At 37.8% G+C, this 15409-nt stretch overlaps 1 protein-coding gene across 17 annotated transcripts in view; it reads left to right on the top strand.

The window, feature by feature from the left end:
* The window catches only part of ABI3BP (ABI family member 3 binding protein), a 241368-nt gene that overhangs the window by 102000 nt on the left and 123959 nt on the right, over positions 1-15409 (top strand). For all 17 annotated transcript variants that reach the window (XM_019797315.2, XM_019797321.2, XM_034657432.1 and 14 more), the window contains exons 7-10: positions 6999-7047; positions 8059-8130; positions 8727-8819; positions 14800-14877. In XM_019797315.2, the coding sequence (XP_019652874.1) occupies positions 6999-7047; positions 8059-8130; positions 8727-8819; positions 14800-14877 (292 nt within the window). The remainder of the gene's footprint in view (positions 1-6998; positions 7048-8058; positions 8131-8726; positions 8820-14799; positions 14878-15409) is intronic.

The raw sequence follows: 15409 nt of genomic DNA, 5'->3' as shown, positions 1-15409 counted from the left end.
TGAGTTTTATTTCGCTGTATTCAGGTAGTAAGGTTATATATTGATTAGGGTCTGCATTTTTTTTTCCAAACGATCATTTGGCTTAGTACTAAGTATTGAGTTGTGCGATTCCTTACTAAGGTCGCTCTGGCTTTGTCTCTCTCAAATCCAATCACAGGGAATAGAGCTGCTCTTTGTTTCTCTTCTAGAACAATCCCTACTCATGTTGTAAATGGTTACCTAGGAGACATATCTTATCTCCCACTCTCTTGGCTATCCTGCTTTGTCTTACATGTGACTCAATGATGTCATTTCTTTCATTCCTTTTGATCAGTAGTCATATCCCAATAATGTCTTGTGGCAGAATATTTCATCTAGGGACAGTTACTCAGCAAAATTGGGAAGGGTGATTGATGTTTACTCCCAAGGAATTTAATTTCTTTTTCATATCATAAATAGCCATGATGAGAAGGTCCAGGAAGAAACTTCCTACATCTTTGACCCAGAGCCAGATATTTTATCACTTCAAGCTGTGGGGTGGAGTCCCCCCAACTCCAGCCAGCTGTGACGAGCTGTGGTCTGAAACTCTTGGCTATTTCCAAAGGAAAACCTAAATTAATTGAAAAGCTATTTTAAGGCTTCTCTGTGAGACTTTCTTCATTGTCACCTTCTGGAAAGCCATCTGTGCTCTTGGGTAGCTCTGGAACACAGGAAAGGTGAAAAGGAACCGCTTGGAATAGCCTTTGAGCATCTTACAAGGCCGCTTAGAATTGATTATGAAAATAGATTTGATATTTTAGAGGTATATTTTAGTCCAAATGAAGTCAATATCAATCCAAATATTAAGACAGATGTCTCTGAGACTGCTTTTAGAAGGCAATATTTTAAAAGATATGAAATAAATTTACTTTTAGAGTTTTAAGCAAATGATACATTGGGAAATGCTTTCATTCACAGTACATGCTTACATCTAGAACTTATATGCAGCAAAAACTTAGTATCTTCTAAAAAGAGATATTTGAAAAGGGATAAACAATTTGAACTTTAGGTTATCCATTTTTAGAAGATAAATATTTATATTAAAAATGCAAATGTTAAAGAAGCTGTATCTTAAGCGTTCGGTTACATTATATACGTAATTCATGTTCTCTAAGGACGGGTTCTGCTGGCCCCAGTGCGCTTGCGCCAGGGACAGGGAGCCGTGGTCTCTTCTGACTGGTTGGTGCCTTTGTTCTGGCACTTGTTAAATACTTTCGGTATCACCCCTACCTACCTATACCTCTAGAAAAACAACGAAAATGTGCATAAACAAAACCATGATTCTTTCTATATAAATTGTATTACTTGAGATCCATGATCTTGAGAAAGAAAAAAACACGTTATAATTTTGCTGTTTCGTTCTTGTTGAGAATCTAGAACACTTTTTATGGAGGTGAAACCTAATGTTTACTATTAGGTTTTATTTTATATATATACACACATATATATATACACGTATATATATGTATGTGTATATATATGTAAATAATGATTCAATCAAGAACAATGGCTGAAAGGACGTAATTTTAATACATTATGTCTGTATTTTTAAAAAACTTAATTATCTTACTAGTTCACTAGCTAAACAATCCTTTTTTTTTTAAATTTTATTTTATTATATTATGTTAATCACCATACAGTACATCCCCAGATTCCGATGTAAAGTTTGATGCTTCATTAGTTGCGTATAACACCCAGTGCACCATGCAATACGTGCCCTCCTTACTACCCATCACCAGTCTATCCCCTTCCCCCACCCCCTCCCCTCTGAAGTCTTCAGTTTGTTTCTCATAGTCCATAGTCTCTCATGTTTCATTCCCCCTTCTGATTACCCCCCTTTTCTTTATCCCTTTCTTCCCCTACCGATCATCCTAGTTAAACAATCCTTTTTTTAAAAAGATTTTATTTATTTGAGAGCATGAGAGAGCACAAGCGGGGGGGAGAAGCAGGCTCCCCACTGAGCAGGGAGCCCAATGTAGGGCTCAATCCCAGGACCCTGGGATCATGACCTGAGCTGAAGGCAGATGCTTAACCGACTGAGCCACCCAGGTGCCCCTAAACAATCAAATTTTGAAGTACATAGCATTTAATGGAGATTTTAAAATATAAGTTTAACTATTTAATTCCAATCTCCTTAGAATCAGCCTTCCTCTAATATATGACGTCTGTTTTCACCCTTCCATATTTTTTTTCCATCAGAGATCCACCCATCTTTTTAAAAGCATGTCTACTGGGGCTCCTGGGTGGCACAGCTGTTAAGCGTCTGCCTTCGGCTCAGGGCGTGTTCCCGGCGTTATGGGATCGAGCCCCACATCAGGCTCCTCTGCTATGAGCCTGCTTCTTCCTCTACCACTCCCCCTGCTTGCATTCCCTCTTTCGCTGGCTGTCTCTATCTCTGTCAAATAAATAAATAAAATCTTAAAAAAAAAAAAAAAGCATGTCTACTATTGGCAAAGAGAGAAGTAGTGCCAATTTTTAAAGTGTAACAGTTACCAGATGAGTGGGGTGAATAGGGAGGAATGCCATGGGGTCCCCACCCATACCTTAAGATTGTGTGCAGTGAATATATCAGGTATCCTTCTGTTATTAGCAATTGTTGTTAAGCAGAAACTTGAAAAATTTATATCTAGGCCAATAATATTATCAAAGGTGTATGTCTGACTCCTCCTTAAACGACCAGAAATATGAAGACTTTTGCAAGTAGGACATTAGATTAAATCAATATATTTCATAACTCTCATGAGAACATCCTAAAAATGAATTAAAACCACAGTGTAACAGGCCCATGTTCTTCTCATGTGGTTTGGCTCTTAAACCATTGAAGTCTGATTTTGAGCAACCCTTGCCACTCCCCAAATGGACAGTTTTTTTAAATCTCAGGACCTGAAAATAAAGTTAAATCTATAGTGAATTTTCTGACACCACAAAAATACCAAATAGACAAACCAGTAAAGAAGAGCCTACAAGGAATAGCATGAACACTACATGTATTAATTTTCAAAATAATATCAGGAGGAAGTTAGTATAATGCAGAGTGAATAGAAAGTCCCTCATCCTATATGATTACTACCATTCTGGTTATTTCTAGATAAGCATAGGCTTTCCCTAACCAGGACTAAAATCAGCTGAATTGGTCATCAGTTCATTGCTGTTTACCACATCAGCACCCTCTCCCCATATGATTTCCCCACTGGATACTCAGCCACAACGTCCCTTCAAAAATGGTAGAAGTGAACTCCCTTAACCAGTCTCCTAGCTCAGGATATAGTACAACCTAGGTTCTTAAGGAACAGGATATCTTGAAAGTCAGGAAAATATACTACCACATTTCTTCTAGGGCAGGAGGGAAGTATGCTTACTTCTTGGCATACAGTAAACACATAGAAAATACTTATTAAACGAAGGGAGGATGAGAGCTGTGGAAGGAAGTGGTGATGAAGGCTTGCAACAGGAATGGGAGTCAACCAAAGCTTCACAGAAAAGAGCCAGCAAGGACATGGCTTAAGAGCAAAATTGGGAAGGCGAGGAAGGGTTACTGGTATCTTTTTAAAAAACACTGCATGGAACAGTTTGATTAAAATTGGGTTGCAATTGGTTAAACACTGTTAACTTCAAAGTTATCACAGTATTTCATTTCTCAGTGGATCCCAGTAACAGACATTTCCCTACACTTCTATAAGAAGACAGAGGGAAAGGACTCACGATGTCAGCTTCTTACTGGGAATTTGGAGCCTTCAGCATAGATAGTTGAGGCAGGACTATTTTCCTGTTGCTCCTAAAAACCCTCCTTACAGAGAGTCAGCTACTCAAGAGTCCAGTCTTGATGCACGTTTGGACTGCAGATTCGTCAAGAGCGTAATTAGAGGTCTAGAAAGCATTGGATTCTGCAGCTAAATTATTTCCTTGTTTTTTGGCAGCACATACTGTACATATAGTCTTGTCATCATCTTAATAGAACATTGGTAGATGCTCAAGTTAGAGTTCAAAGAGAAATTTTGTGCCGTTCATGTGAAGACTGGACTAGTTTCCATTTGTCCTTGTCAAAAATTGTTTAAAGCAAATCATCACAGCAAAGGAACTAAAAATTGAAATAATGAAATTCCAAAGCAATCAACCCAGCAACACGTAGGTGTTTCTGCTAAATTGTGATGTGTCTTAAAAACTTCGCATTCTGCAAAATGTGCACTAAATGGCAGGACTCATAGGGATGGAGAACAAGCCATTCAAAAATCTTTGGGACTGTAGCTACAGCTTTCACAAAAATGGTTATTAGTGCCTGGAAAGATAATGTGGCTCCTCCGGTAAGTGGCTCCCATGTGGCTGGAGGTTGGCACAGCTGGCATTTAAAATTCTCAGGTGACAAAGGCCATGTACTGGCAGCCCTTTCGCTAGAGCAGGACAGGTAGAAGTCAGGTAGGCACCTGAGGCAGAGCCTTTCTGGGAAAGGATCCTGTGTACAATGTCTCCTATTTAATTTTCTTCTGATAAAACTGCAGAGATCCTGCTGCCAGGGTGACCTCAAAGCTGAGAATTTTTTTTTTCATCTCCCACTGAAGGTTATACTTGTATTTCTACTGTTTCCTTCCCCTTTGGCTGGGAAAAATTCTGTATAAACCATACTTACGTCATTTTCCTATTTACCAATAGCAAATAAGCTGTACGGTACACAAGCATATGTAGTAACTGAACGGACTGTTGATCAAAAAAACCTCTTCTTTTTTTTTTAAATGCAAAAAAACCTCTTCTTAATTAAAATGTAATTCATGCTTGTAAGGAATTGGGAAATAGAGAAAAGTATAAAAATTAATCTGTTTATAAAAAATAACCACTGTTAAAAAAAACCCTATGATCTATTTCTTTCTGATAATTTGTGTATACATACTTGTTATAAAATTAGGTTATAGTGTGCATATAATTGTAATCTTTGTATTTATATTATGCATATTTCCCACTTCGTTAAATGTCAAAAATTTGAAACATAGTGTATTTAATAAAAGCTCTGCTTTTGGAAGATGTAGTTGTTTTGCCTGGTGGTAATAATTTATATATAAGGGTGTTTATCTTTGATTAATTCCCTAGTTTAGGATTAGATTAGATTGGGCTAGATTGTTATGGAGGAAATTACTGGGTGTGTTGGTCCATTAGGCCGCTACAACAAGATACCACAGACTGCGTGGCTTAAAGAACAAACATTTATTTGTCAGGGTTCTGGAGCTCAGGGAGTTCAAGATCAGGTGCTGGCAGATTTGGTGTCTGGTGAGAGCTTGCTTCCTGGTTCACAGATAGCCCTCTTCTCACTGTGTCCTCACAGGACAGAAAGGTGGGGGTCCTCTCTGGGGCCTCTTTTATAAAAGCACTAATCTCATTCAGAGGGTGGGCCTCTCAGGACTTAATCCTTCCTCAAAAGCCCTACCTGTAAATACCATCACACTTGGGAGTTAAGCTTTAACATATAAATTTTGAGGGGACACAAGCATTCAGTCTATAGCTGTAAATAGTTTAAAAAACCTGATAATACAAAACTTCTGTTTTTTTTGTGGGTTTTTTTCCCAAGATTTTATTTATTTATTTGACAGAGAGGCAGCAAGAGAGGAAACACAAGCAGGGGGAGTGGGAGAGGGAGAAGCAGGCTTCCTCTTGAGCAGGGAGCCAGTTGAGGGGCTCAATCCCAGAACACTGGGATCCTGACTTGAGCCAAAGGCAGACGCTTAACGACTAAGCCACCCAGGTGCCCCTGTTTTTTTGTGGTTTTTAAGTATAAGGACCTTAATACAAGAAGAAAAATAGCCAACAGTAAGCTTGGTATTGTGGCCCCTCTTTTTATGAGCACATTAGTCACTAAAATGGCAGCATGTTAACAAGTCTCTGTTGCTCACAACTGTAAACACCTATATAGTAAGTATCTTATCCAGCACATCCTGGATTATTGATAGATCTGGTATGTGAGGTCTCTTTATCATGTGTGCAGGTTAAATCAAGCATCAATAAATCAATGGCATGTTCCCCTCTTTAACTCAGTCTCATTCTTCCTTATATATTTGCTTCCCTTATTTTGTTCCTATGTCTCTCCCTTAGCTGTCTTGTCCTTGGCTCACAATTCTGTCCAGTGATGACACCACTTTAAAGTCAACAGTAAACCTGTCCCTAGCGCAAGCCACCCCATGACATCAAAACTTCCTGTGGGATGCCCGAGGCAATTAGGGAGAGGGGAGAATGCACTGTGCCCTGGGATGCCTTTCTATTTTGAGGTCCTTTGTGCATAAATATGTACAGAATGGCTTAGAGTATAGGATTTGGAGGTAGAAATGTCTGCATCTGAGTCCCAGCTCCGCCTTCTTGGGCAAGGAGGTGCTTGTCTCGGGAGTTCATGGTAGTCAGGTTATCTGCAGCAGCGGCAGCAGCTGGGTGCACTCAAACCGTGGATGTGGACCCGTATTAAAAGATAATATGTAGGGGCGCCTGGGTGGCACAGCGGTTAAGCGTCTGCCTTCGGCTCAGGGCGTGATCCCGGCGTTGTGGGATCGAAGCCCCACGTCAGGCTCCTCTGCTATGAGCCTGCTTCTTCCTCCCTCTCCCCCTGCTTGTGTTCCCTCTCTCGCTGGCTGTCTCTATCTCTGTCGAATAAATTAAAAAAAAAAAAAAGATAATATGTAGCTTAGCATCTTTTTGAGAGGACACATAAAGACAGAATTTGGTTGAGTCACATCTCAAATGAAGTGATAAATCAACTAGTAGTCAATCCACATGGTTTAGTTCCTTTCATTGCAATTTCAAGATCAACTAAAATAATGGGGGTTCTGCAGAAACCGCTTCTTTCAAGCCTTTGGACATTTATGGGGGAAACCAAATGAGTCCAATAAAACAGAGGTAGATATATACACTAAAGATCTGTAGATAACTCAGGGCTATTTCCAATTCTTTGCTCTTTAAAAAAAAAAAAAGTTAACACTAACTAAAAAGCTGACTCCTTCTCTTTTCAGCCAGCGTATGTCCCAAGGAAGCTAATCCCCATAACGGTCATCAAACAAGGTAATTTGTAGGAGTCTGCTCTGGATGTGTGTTTAGAACTATTTTTTAATTTTAATTCCAGTACAGTTTATAGTTTAGAACTATTTTTCATACACTTTTTCACTGAGATAATTAAATATAGCACTTTCCCCCCAATTTTTCTGATTGTTTTAAAGCAAAAGTGTGAAGAAATCAGTATGGTCTAGCAAATTAGAAGTTAATAGATAATTTTGGCTCTTGTACCAATAGGCCAAGTCTTGGCAAGTCACTTTGGTTGTGTTTTACCAAAGTAAAACTTCTGATACAAAGCAACCACAATAAGTATTAAATTTTAAAAAGCCATCTGAATATGTGTGACTTTGTTAAGCTGGCATACATGAAGCAAGTCATTAATAGGCTATTTGGATTAGTGAAATAAAAACTATGATTTAGTGTTCCTTTTAGGGAGAGTAAAGACATACAGTTTTCAAGAATTATAATGTCTTATTTCATTTCAGCATATACTTGTTTTTGTTTTGACTTTCAGTTTTTTTTAAATTCTTAAAGTGACTCCATTATTTCCATAAAGTTTCTTGGTAGAAGAGATTAGACACTTAAAGTAATTATTCATTTTAAGAAAACACAGTGTCTCAAGTGTATTCTCCAAACAGTGTCAGTATTGAAATAGTCCAGATTCTTTGCTTTGAGAATATACATTTTCACTTTTTAAAATTTACTATATTAATTACCGCATTTTGTGCAACTTCTTTAACTTGGGAAGGCTGCGGGAAATGGAGATGAGGAAGGAAATTTTCAGCTCATTTGAATGGAACACTTTATGTTAACTTTCCTTACTTAAAGTAAGGCATACACGTGAAGGTGAGATGTGCCTTCCAGTCCCTTCGTTGGCTGTGTACCAGCCCAAAGAGTTACTTTATGTTAATTAAAAAGATATATGAGGGCTTCCCCAGTGCAGATGTCTTCACATTACAGCTGTTTACTGTTTCCTGACTATTTTTTTCCATCACACTGTTACCTTTTGTATTTCAACAGTGATTCAGAATGTTACTCACAGGGCTTCAACTAAATCCCCAGATAAGACACCTCTTGGAGGAACAATATTAGGTGAGTGTATCTTGGAATCTGTACCTACAGTAAGCACGTCAGGCTATTTTTGATAATAGGGCCCTTATGGAATTTTACGCTGTTAGCAGGTCTATTAAATTGATGTTGGTTCATTTCCTTCTAGCACTGAGCATTCTGGCTCATGTCCATGCCAGGCTAGGAGCCAAGAGATGCTACCTCTATGAGTGTGTGTTAGAAAAACAACTCCTGCCCACGCCTGGTGGGAGTGATGGCACTCATCCTACTCGCTCCACAGTGTTGTTGCAGATCGGAGGGAGTCCTTGTTGCATTGAACTGCTCTTTTAAAAATTATTATTAATAATGGTATTTTGTTCACTATATATGTTAGACAGCAATTTTACTATTTTTGATTCTATAGATTAAAAGCCAGAGGATTTTGTAGTTCAGTTCTGAATATTAAAAAAAAATCTGTTTAAAGTACAGTCATATTTCCTTTTCCGACATTTTAGGTTTGAGTTAAAATTGATGAAGCCAAATAAGTACGAAATTTCATAGTGTCTGTTATCTGATGCTCTAAGCTTTGTTTTATGTCATGATGCATTTTCTTTCTCTTACCCTATTCTGTTTCCTTGCAGTCCATTTTATTATTCCAGGCCTTAATGAAACCACTGTGAAACTTCCTGCATCCATAATGCTTGAGATTTCGGATGCAATCAAGACACAGTTAGGTAAGCAGCAATGTTCCATATTTGAACTTTGTGGTGACTGAGTACTAGCACTGATAATCTTAGGGTACCCAAGGAATCTAGCAAATGAGCTGTTTGGGCATCTCAAAGTAAAAAGTAAGGGACAGGCACGTGCGCTGTTGATGGGAATGAAAATGGTATAGCTGCTGTGGAAAACAGTATGACATTTCCTCAAAAAAATCAAGCATAGAATTACCCCATGATCCAGCAATTCTACTTCTGCATATATATCCAAAAGAACTGGAAAAAAGTTATCAAAGAGGTTTTTGGACATCTATGTTCAAACTAGCATTATTCACAATAGCTAAAGCATGGAAGCAAGTCATGTGTCCATCAACAAATGAATGGGTAGGGACCCCGATGTTTATAGCAGCATTATCTACAATAACCAGATTATGGAAACAGCCCGAGTGTCCATCGACCAATGATGAATGGATAAAGATGTGATACACACACACACACACACACACACACACACTGGAATAATATTACTTGGCCAAAAAAAAGAATGAAATCTTGCCATTTGCAATAACATGGATGGAGCTAAGTGAATTAAATCAGAGAAAGACAATATGATTTCACTCATAGGTGGAATTTAAGAAACAACACACATGAGCAAAGGGGGAAAAGAGAGAGAGCAGTAAACCAGGAAACAGACTCTTAACTACAGAGAACAAACCGATGGTTACCAGAGGTGGGTGTGGGGGATGGGGTAAATGGGTGATAGGGACAAAGGAGTACACTTGATGTGACTAGCGCCGGGTGATGTATGGAGCGTTGGATCACTATATTGTACATCTGAAACTAATATCATACTGTATGTTAACCAGATTTAAGTAAGATCTTTTAAGAATTTTAAAAATTAAAAATAAAATAATAAGCAAAATGTGGGTGTATATGCAGTGGAATATTATTCTGCCTTAAGAAGGAAGGAAATTCTGACACATGCTACAGGATTGATGAACCTTGAGGGCAGTATGCTAAGTGAAATAAACCAGTCACAAAAAGACAAATACTGTATGATTCCATTTCCACAAGGTACCTAGAGCAGTCAAATTTATAGACAGACGGTATAATGGTGGTTTCTAGGGACTGGAGGGAGGAGGGTTTAATAATATAGTTTTGCTTTTATAAGATGAGAAGAGTTTTGCAGATGGACAGGGGTGATGGTTGCATAACATTGTGGATGTATTTAATATTACTGAAGTGTACACTTAAAAATGTTAATTAAGGTCATACATTTTATGTTATGTATATTTTACCATGATAAAAAAAATTGGAAAAAAAGCAGTGAGGGCTGAGAGATTGGAGTGTTGGAAATATTTATATGTCATGTTCTATGGGTAAACAGTTATTATATATCATAAAATATAAAATATATTTATTTTAAAAGTGACATTTATCAAATTATCCAAAATCCATACATTTATTGAAGTAAAATTTTCAAATAGAGTGATTGTTAGAATATCGTCATACTATACTGTCAAGGGGCCGCGAGATGTTTTCGAGGAGAGCTGATGTAGAGGTCAGGTGTGTTAGAATTATCATTTACTTGAGATTGATACTGCCTCCTACTTGTGGAAAGAACTTGATATAATTTCAGTGTCTTAAAAATATCAAATGTGACAATTTGGGGGGAGACAAACCCAGCAAAACCCTGTAAAAGGAGCCCAGGGAATAATTGCAGTGCTCATTGGGGTAAATTAGTTGCCGCATTTGAGGATCAAATTAGTCAGGCCTCCCTGTATAGCACAGCATCTCAAATTTGATGGAACACGAGAAGTCCTGGTGGGCTTGTGAACCCAGACTGCTGGACCCACCCCAGAGCTCCTGATTCGGTAGATGGGGGGTGGGACCTGCGAATCTGCCTTTCTAACCAGCACCCAGGAGATGCTGAAGCCGCTTGTCTGGGAACCATACTTTGAGAACCACCCCTCCACTGCCTCTGGAGAAGGTCTTCAGCTATTGGTAGATATGGAAGGAGATGGCATGATGCGGTAGAAAGTGAACAAAACCAAAAAATGCAGAATGTTTTCTCTGAATTAGGCACTAGCGAAGAACTTTCACACTTACATAAATGAATGTGCACCTTGTGCGGGGGCAGAAATAAGCCCCCCGGGTCCCTGTTTGGCAGCATTCAGTTCACATATAATGACTACGTGTTCCTTTGTGGCGGAACTGCACGTTGCTGGCACTCTACTGGTGAGTTACGCGGGCACAGGACCTGCCCATACCGGAACTTCAGGCTTAATTTCTCCTGACGTGTTTGCTTGTTTGATGCTGGGCAATCAGATTGGAACAGTTTCAAAACGTGAACTCTGAAGTGTTCCTTAGATGTTAATTTGAGAATTTACTGGAAGAAGGAGGAACAAAACCTTAAGGGAGTAGAAGAGCTCTTAATTGATAGACTTAACAGTCCCACCAATTGTGGAAAAATTTTCAGAACTTACACATCATTTTATTAAGATGTGCAAACATGTGCCAGTCTTTGTGATTTTGTGATCCTGACATTTTTATTATGAAATAGTCACACCTATTAGTCCCAGAGTGAGTTACCTTTGAGAATGTAGACAAGGGACTTTAGACATCATTTCTTTAATTTGTACATCAGACTCGATCACCTCTTTGTTAGCTATAAAACTCTGTGACTAAACCCTGCAACATCTAAATGCTTGCTAAAACCCAGGAATCTTCCAAATTAACTTTCCTCACTGAACTTGTGTTTGGAATCCAGTGCTCAGTATCCCTGTGCTCACCTGTTCTCTGCCCGGAGCCTAGATGCCTTGACCTGCCCTTGGGAAAGTCTTGTTTGGAAAGAGGGGGGAAAAAAAGGAACTGGCCAGTCTCACTGATGTGATCGCTAATCCATCCAGAAAAACTACAAAATATAGAATTTGTGAAGGAGGTTGAAAATGAGCAGTTTTCCCCAGACCACTACTGTCAGTTTTGAACTGGAGGATGTTTTGTTCTTTAGTCTTGAGTGATATTTCCTAAACTTAACTGGTTTTGGCAAAGTTCCGCACACTACCTTAATACCCATTCAATCTTTCTGTTTTCTTTAGAGAATAAAACAGTACATTTGTTTTATTTTGGTTTTGCTCTTATCTTTCTGATACGATTTACTAAAAGCTTTTCAGGATTGAGTGTGATTTCAATAAAGAAAAATTTATGCAAACAGTAAATATCTTTTTTGACTTGTTTTTCTATGGAAACACCATCTTAAATTTAACAGATGGCAAATTTCTTATGCATTGAAAAACTTGATAGCTAGTATCTTGAAAATGCCCAGCAAATCCATCAAATGTACCACCTTGACAGACTGTATTTAAAAATTGCATTTTCAATTTACTGTTTTTAATGGAAAGAGATGCTGCTTAAATAGTTCTTTATACTAGCAAGGGAGAAATAAACTTTCCTGAAGTTACTTGACACTGCAATTCAGAAAAGTACCATTTCTTTGAGGGGGTAAATCCTAAAAATAATATCCTCATTCCAGCAGGGCCCATCATGGGACATCAAGAAATTAATGGCTTTTGTTCTAAGAACACATGGTGTGAATAATGGAAGAAATAAACAAGAAAGCTAGTATTACACACACCCCTCCCTGGGGCATACAGGAGTTGGTTAGAGCCAAGACCTTGCCTGCCAAAAATGAAAGGAAACAACTGTATTGAATAAAGGTACAGAAGAATCAGAGAGGAAAGGGAATTTCCTAGGTTTTAGGCCATGTTCTGGTGGCATTTTACTCTGCTCTTGCCAAGACTGCAGTTGTCCAGAGATAGTGAGGTGAGCGCTCACAGATTGGTAAGAGACACAAACATGCTCTCATACAAATATCTTCCCCATCTCCCAATTTTTCTGACACCTGAAATGCCATAGTTAGAAATACAGTATGCCTTTGTAAGGAGTTAGTGATGTGTAAAGAATACAAATGTCTCTTGGGAAGATAGTTTACCTTTCCCCCACCCCCCGCCCCCCACATTAACAGCCTAATTTTAGGTTAATGTGATTGCCAGCTGAGGGCATGTTTTTAATATAAGGAGCTAAAGTGAAGTAATTCAGAGCATTGTTTGAAAATATAGGATCTGTAGGTTAAAATAGTCTAGTCAGCGAAGGAAACCAGTGAGAATGTAGGATATTATACAGGAAGGAGAGGGTTAGCAAAGGTGTCTTGAGGGAGAAGAGGACCCCGAAAAAGAAAAGAGCACTAAAGGAAAACCTTATAATCTCACACTTAAAAAAGCTTCCCATGGTACACCTTGAAAATAACAGGACCAAAGTTCATAAAAATCTGCAATCCGAATGTTTTTTCCTATGCTAACAATCCCAGTGGTTCTAAACAAAAGCTGTGACTGCAACAGAAAAATGTTGATTAAATTGAGAAATTTTAAGAATGGAAGTTTTAAAATTTTACTGGATCTGCTTTTTTAGTTATTTCAGAGAGTCTCTTTATGCCCCTTTAAATTAATTTGAGCAATAGTATTTAACACTTCTGTTGTGCAGAAATGCTGTGCAACTTCATGCACACATGAATCCAAAACACGCACTTGACCGTTAGATACGGTGTGCATGGAAGCACTTGCGGTGCCTGCGTCTAGCATCTTAAAACACTTCCTAAGTCCTATGGAAAAATCTGTTGTAGACTTCCATCATACAGATTGAAAACTGATTTGCTTCTATAATCATTGTGAAAGGGATGACTTTATAATTGTCTTCAAGTTCTTCAGAAGTAAATAAATATTTTGTAGCCCGTGTTAACTGATAAGAAAATGGTCTTTACAACAGTGATGTGAACTACAGCAGGAAGTTAGAAGATTTTCATCCTCAAAGAACTTTGAGAGGATCAGTTAGATCAATAGTTCTCAGTAGAGGGCAGCTTTTTCCCCCCGGGGGACGTGTGGCAGTATCTGGAGACATTTTTGTTTGTCACAGTTGTGAAAGTGCTAATGGAATCCAGTGGGTAAAGACCAGAAATCCTGCTAAACGTCCTGTTGTACACAGGATTAAATAATTATCCAGCTCAAAATGTCACTCCTGCCAAAGTTGAGAAACCCAAGAAGTCCTGTATAGTTTTAGGACTCTAAAAAAATAATCCCATCTGATTATGATCATTTCAAGTTGACATGATCAGGGTATCTCAAGGATGAATGAATTCTTTCTTGCCTCTAGACTTTCAAAATAGTACAAGTAGGTCATTGATTCAGTGTGCTAACTAGCTGAATCAAGTTCATCCTGAGTGCATTTTTGAAATGGGAAATAATCATTGGGGATTTCTGGTATAGGAATGTACTTTCTTTGAAAAAGAATACCTAAATTATAAAAGAAAGTTTCCTACATAGTTTTCTGAAGAGGTTAAAAACATGGGAAAAAAATCGATTTCATTCCTTATGCCGAATTCGCACAGAGATCGAAAAAAAAGATCAGTGTTAATGTGTGGCTCAGATGAATAGCTGTTGGTATTTTTTTGGCCACAAATATTTTTAAATACCTTAGTTTCCTATGTGAGCTATTTGTTTTTCTAAAATTTCACTGTCATAACCTATTGTTTTTTTTAATATGTATAATAATGGAAAATCTTTATGCATTGTTTTTTTTTTCTTAAATTAGGAGTACTCAAATATAAAGTTCTAGGGAGTATTTGCAATACAACCTGTGCTTTCCAGAAACTCTTATTTATGAATGAGAATGATTTGAGAGTTATCCAAGTATTGGGTTGTGATTTTTTTTTCTTCATTCCAATGCCAATTTTAATTTTAAAGAATTACTTAGAGTTCGCGAGATGGAATTCTGAAGAATCCCTGGTGGAAATGCACAATAAATTTGTTGACTACCTGGTAGGAAGAATTAAGAGCAAAATAGATTTCTTGAAATAATCTGTTACTTGATGATGTTTTGAGTGAGCAATATTTGGGTACTATGTTATGAAGAAGTGAGGCGAATTGTTTGTTCTCTGACTTTTTAGCCAAGAATGAAACGTTGGCATTACCCGCTGAATCTAAAACACCAGAGGTAGAAAAAATCCCAGCACAGCCCATTACAGGTAATGAGATCTGTATGTCGCTAATTTTGAAAGAATAAATATTTTTTGAAATGGTAAATGATTGATGAGCTTGTACTTTTTTTCAGTGAAGGGCCATTAGGAGATTAATTTTCATCATAAGCACAAACAATAAGATCGTAGATCCTTAATTTAACATTTGGAAAAACAGCTGTTGCAAAAGTAACCACGGAATCATATGACCTGATATGTAATATGGAAGCTGTATTTTTCACGCTAAGTGAAATTTGTCACCTCAATATTCTGAGATATTTTTATACTAAAATATAATACTATGGTTTATGTGCTTCCCTTTTCTATGAAGACATAGCTCATTTTTAATTTCTTTCACAAGTGGTCATTTTAGCAAAAATGCCATAATCCCTCCCAAATCCACAGCTTGATAACTGTGAAAGTCCCTTAGAATTATTTAGAAAAATTAGAATTAATTTTCTATGGAAGATTAATCTATGGAAGATTTATAATCCTCGTATAAAGAAATATGTAATAGTCTGTTGAAAATCCTTTAAAGAAT

The sequence above is a fragment of the Ailuropoda melanoleuca genome, chromosome 1 (genome assembly GCF_002007445.2).
Source record: "Ailuropoda melanoleuca isolate Jingjing chromosome 1, ASM200744v2, whole genome shotgun sequence".
NCBI classification, from domain to species: Eukaryota; Metazoa; Chordata; class Mammalia; order Carnivora; family Ursidae; genus Ailuropoda; species Ailuropoda melanoleuca.
The sequence above is the reverse complement of the archived record's forward strand: the minus strand, read 5'-3'. Positions and strand labels throughout refer to the sequence as shown.